Source organism: Vicia villosa, linkage group LG2 (assembly GCF_029867415.1).
Source record: "Vicia villosa cultivar HV-30 ecotype Madison, WI linkage group LG2, Vvil1.0, whole genome shotgun sequence".
NCBI classification, from domain to species: Eukaryota; Viridiplantae; Streptophyta; class Magnoliopsida; order Fabales; family Fabaceae; genus Vicia; species Vicia villosa.
In genome coordinates this window covers 225,311,133-225,315,004 of record NC_081181.1, presented here as the reverse complement: position 1 = coordinate 225,315,004, position 3,872 = coordinate 225,311,133, and the positions used below count along the sequence as shown (strand labels likewise).

The 3,872-nt window shown below is 28.4% G+C and overlaps 1 protein-coding gene across 1 annotated transcript; it reads right to left on the bottom strand.

Moving 5' to 3' along the window:
* Positions 1-1,250: 1,250 nt before the first annotated feature.
* On the bottom strand, positions 1,251-2,602 carry LOC131648361 (glyoxylase I 4-like). Its single transcript, XM_058918124.1, has 3 exons — positions 2,337-2,602; positions 2,132-2,237; positions 1,251-1,951 (listed from the first exon to the last, which is right to left on the bottom strand). The coding sequence occupies exons 1-3, from the start codon at positions 2,489-2,491 to the stop codon at positions 1,700-1,702; spliced, it is 513 nt and encodes a 170-aa protein (XP_058774107.1). The 5' UTR covers positions 2,492-2,602; the 3' UTR covers positions 1,251-1,699.
* Positions 2,603-3,872: the final 1,270 nt, after the last annotated feature.

The following is a 3,872-nucleotide window of genomic DNA, read 5'->3' as shown; positions in this document are numbered from 1 at the left end:
TGTGTGTGTGTGTGTGTGTGTGTGTGTGTGTGTGTGTGTGTGTGTGTGTGTGTGTGTGTATATATATATATATATATATATATATATATATATATATATATATATATATATTTCATTATATGTTCTAGTCGATGTGAGACTTATATACAAATATAAACATATATTCTATCAAATTTATTTTCAACCAAATAGGGGTTAAATGATTTTTAAAAGTCGTCTCAATTGTGTGTATAGCCTCGTAGAGCTCTCCAAGAAAATATATTTATGTTTCAACAAAAAAACATCATTATCTCTAAAAATACCATCATAAGCAGTTGTGATGGGCAAACTTTTGTTATGTCAATTATGTTTCATTTAATTTAAGAATCAATACGAGGATGCATTAAACATCTGCAATTTGATGAGCATTAGGAGCATTGATTAAAATTGAGAAGGCTTTTAAAATCACAATTTTGTGTATGGGTTAAAAGGAGGTTCATGTAGAGCGGTATTCAGTAGAAGGTGTATTTGAGATCACCGCATGAGAGGTTGGTTAATAAGAAATAAACTTGTTATATAACATATTTTTATCAAACATATCTCATATAAGTTGATAATATTAAAAATAATAACAATTTTATATTGAGATGGCCAATATCTTCTACAAATATCAAGAAATACCTAAATAAAAGAAGTGGAAATAGTAATGTTAAGAATATAAGAAAGCTGGGTCTGACTCATTAGTTTGAGTTAAGAATGGAGAAACTTGCAACAATCTTAGACGCTTATAGTCGCATTTATTTACCAAGACAAATTTTTCTGTACTATAATGTGTGAATGAATATCAAATATGGCTCGTGTAATGCATGATGACAATGGATGCTTGGTGTTGTATCCCAAATAAGGAGATATGATATATAGATATCTCCCATGATAAAAATGCAAGTGTGTGTAGGGATAATTATTGATTAATGCATGAAATATGTTAGTTTCTTGATTCCCTAACACTTAGGATCTTGAACACTCACAAGTTATATGGATGATCATAAATATCTCTTCAATGCCTCAAGTTTACTAGGCTACTTGTACATTTAGCGCTAATTTTTTGTCGAATGTAGTAGATTTTTGTACCATGTGTTGCTGATTTTTGACGATATTGGATTATTTATGTTTTTTGAGCTCGACATATCGTCAGAAGTCATTGATCATTCCTAGAATTTTTCATACATAAAAAATAAATGTCATTTTGCAACGACATTTAACAAAGAACATACAAAATATAATTATATTATTTTAGAAGAAATTCAAGGAATACATAGAATGGCAGCACACAAAGGTGTAACTCCATATAAAAAATTCATCTATACAACGAGACCTAGACATGAAAATGACAGTCAAACAAAAATAGCAATGTAGGAAAAAAATCATACTACCAGTAAAGAACAACAAAAGCTATTCACCCACATAAGTCTAAATCCACAATACTTTGCCTCTAAGGATAGTGGCTAGATTGATCTTTCCTATATTCATCTTTTGCATTTCAAGCAGTCTTACATGTTGTTGTCGCTTTGCTTTTTTTTAAATCCCTAACTTTTGCTTCAGTCGCCTTTTTAGGTTTTCAAATTTCTTTTAATTTTTGCTTGGACCGCTCTTTCGAATCTTCAATTCACTGAGATGCCCTAACTTATCTTTCTAATTCCCCAACTCAAATTCCTTCTGATCAAATTTGGTTTACAACTTGATGTATCTGTTGTTGCATGATCTCATGATTGAGTCTAGAGCATGATCTAGCCATATCACCAACTAATGGAATAACGGGTAGATTATCACAATTACATATCTCAATCATGAATCCATCTGGATCATGGAAAAATAACTGATCAACTTTAACTCCATTTTCTTCGACCAATGCACGAGCAAAATCAATCTTCATCTCCTCCAAACATTTTTGTACTAATCCCATACTTTCACACTGTTCATTCACATCAATAAAAATATTTATAAATCACATATGTTACTAATATGTATAATCTAATCATGTGATTAACAAATTTTAATTAAACATGGGTTAATCAAATATTAAATATTGATTTGCAGTTGAATTAAATTAAAAAACAGTGTAATTATTTGAATTGAAATGAACTAATCTTACCTGGAATGATATATGTTTATCTTTTGGATTAATTTCCTTTTTCATTGGAATATTTTCAGCCTTCTTCGTCTGAAGAAGGTGAATTCCGATTCCATAGCCAAATAGCCTGAAAAATTCATCATCACATGAAAATTCAAATTCTATAAAAGAAAATACCAAAGTTGAAGAAAATAAATTTAAATAAAGCCATTAATTAATTAAGTACCATGCCCCTTCAAAATCAAATGATCCAGGCCTTCTAATGGGAATGAATCCAAGAATATTTTGATAGAAGTTGATAGATTCATCTAACGATTTACAGATAAGAGAGATATGATTCAATGATTTTAGGCATAAAGGATTTCCTGTAATGCCTTCCATTTTTGTAATTCTGTTAGAATTAGTTGAATAATATCTCCCTTATCTAAAAGGTTGAAAATGAAGTGAAAAAATAGAAGAGGAAAAGAAAGAATGTAGATTAGAAGATGAAGATAGTTTTATGAATTGTGAGATTATATATAGGTAAATGAAGAATAGGTGTAATCAATCTATAAATCTATATATAGAGAAAGAGAAGATAGATGATTTATTATCTTAAGTTTTGTGGTCAAGAATAAATTTAACTTTTTTCCCCTAATAATACCTTTTATTTATATCAAATGATATAAAAATAATTGCACATAAATAGATAAATAGATGACAAACAGACAAATGCCAACATATTATTCTTTTACTATAAATTTTTTTTAGAAAAAACGAATTTCAAGACTCAAAATTCAAAGATTAGACTTTGTTTAAAAATTTAAAAGAGAAAATAATGAGATAGCTTATTTTTTTAGGAGAGAGGACTTAAATCCAAACTAAAAAAAAATATTACAACACAACACTTTTAGAGAGAGAATTTCCTCTAGAATCCGAGATTCCTAACTGGTTTATAAAATAAATAAAAAAATATTAAATTACAGTTTTTGTCATTTTATTTTTCTGTTTTCACGATTTTAGTTCTCCTATTGCTTTTAAACACTTTTAGTCCCTCACCCTTATTTTGACTACAAAAAGCGTTTATGTGTCACATTTTAAAATATATTTTTTCTCCATCCTCACTTTTGGTCCCCCATCTTCATTTGAGGATGAGGTACTTATTTAAAAAGTGATACATAAGTGTTTTTTGAAGCAAAAAATGTTTAAAAACAAGATAGGTGGACCAAAAATGTTTAAAAACAACATAGGTGGACTAAAATCGTGAAAATAGAAAAATGGGGAGACCAAAACTGTAATTTAGACTTAAAAAAATAGTGAGTTAGTTTTGAAAAGGACAATGATGTATTAAAAATATTTTTTATTAACTGATTTGTAAATGCTTATTAGAATTAGAATATGTGTATTCAAAATTTGAAGAAAAAAAATTTTGAAAAAAAAAACAATTGCATAAATATTTACATACTATATATCTCTAAAAAGAAAATCCTTACATCAACAATATTGATAAGAAGATGGACCAGCCCACTAGAAAGAAAAGAGTTTCAGTGTTACTCAATGATTATTATTATTATTAATGGGGTGCTGTTAGCATCTTTTATTTTCCTTTTTGTGTTTATTTCGGCTCACTATGTTTTAGGCTCGTTTAGGAAAGTAACCCTAGCTATAAATATTGTATTTTCATAATGGTTAGAGCTATGAAGAAAGTATGAAGCTTGTTTTTATTGTCCATTTCTTTTAAGGCCTTTTAGATCTAAATATTTGCCTAGCATAATCTAACATT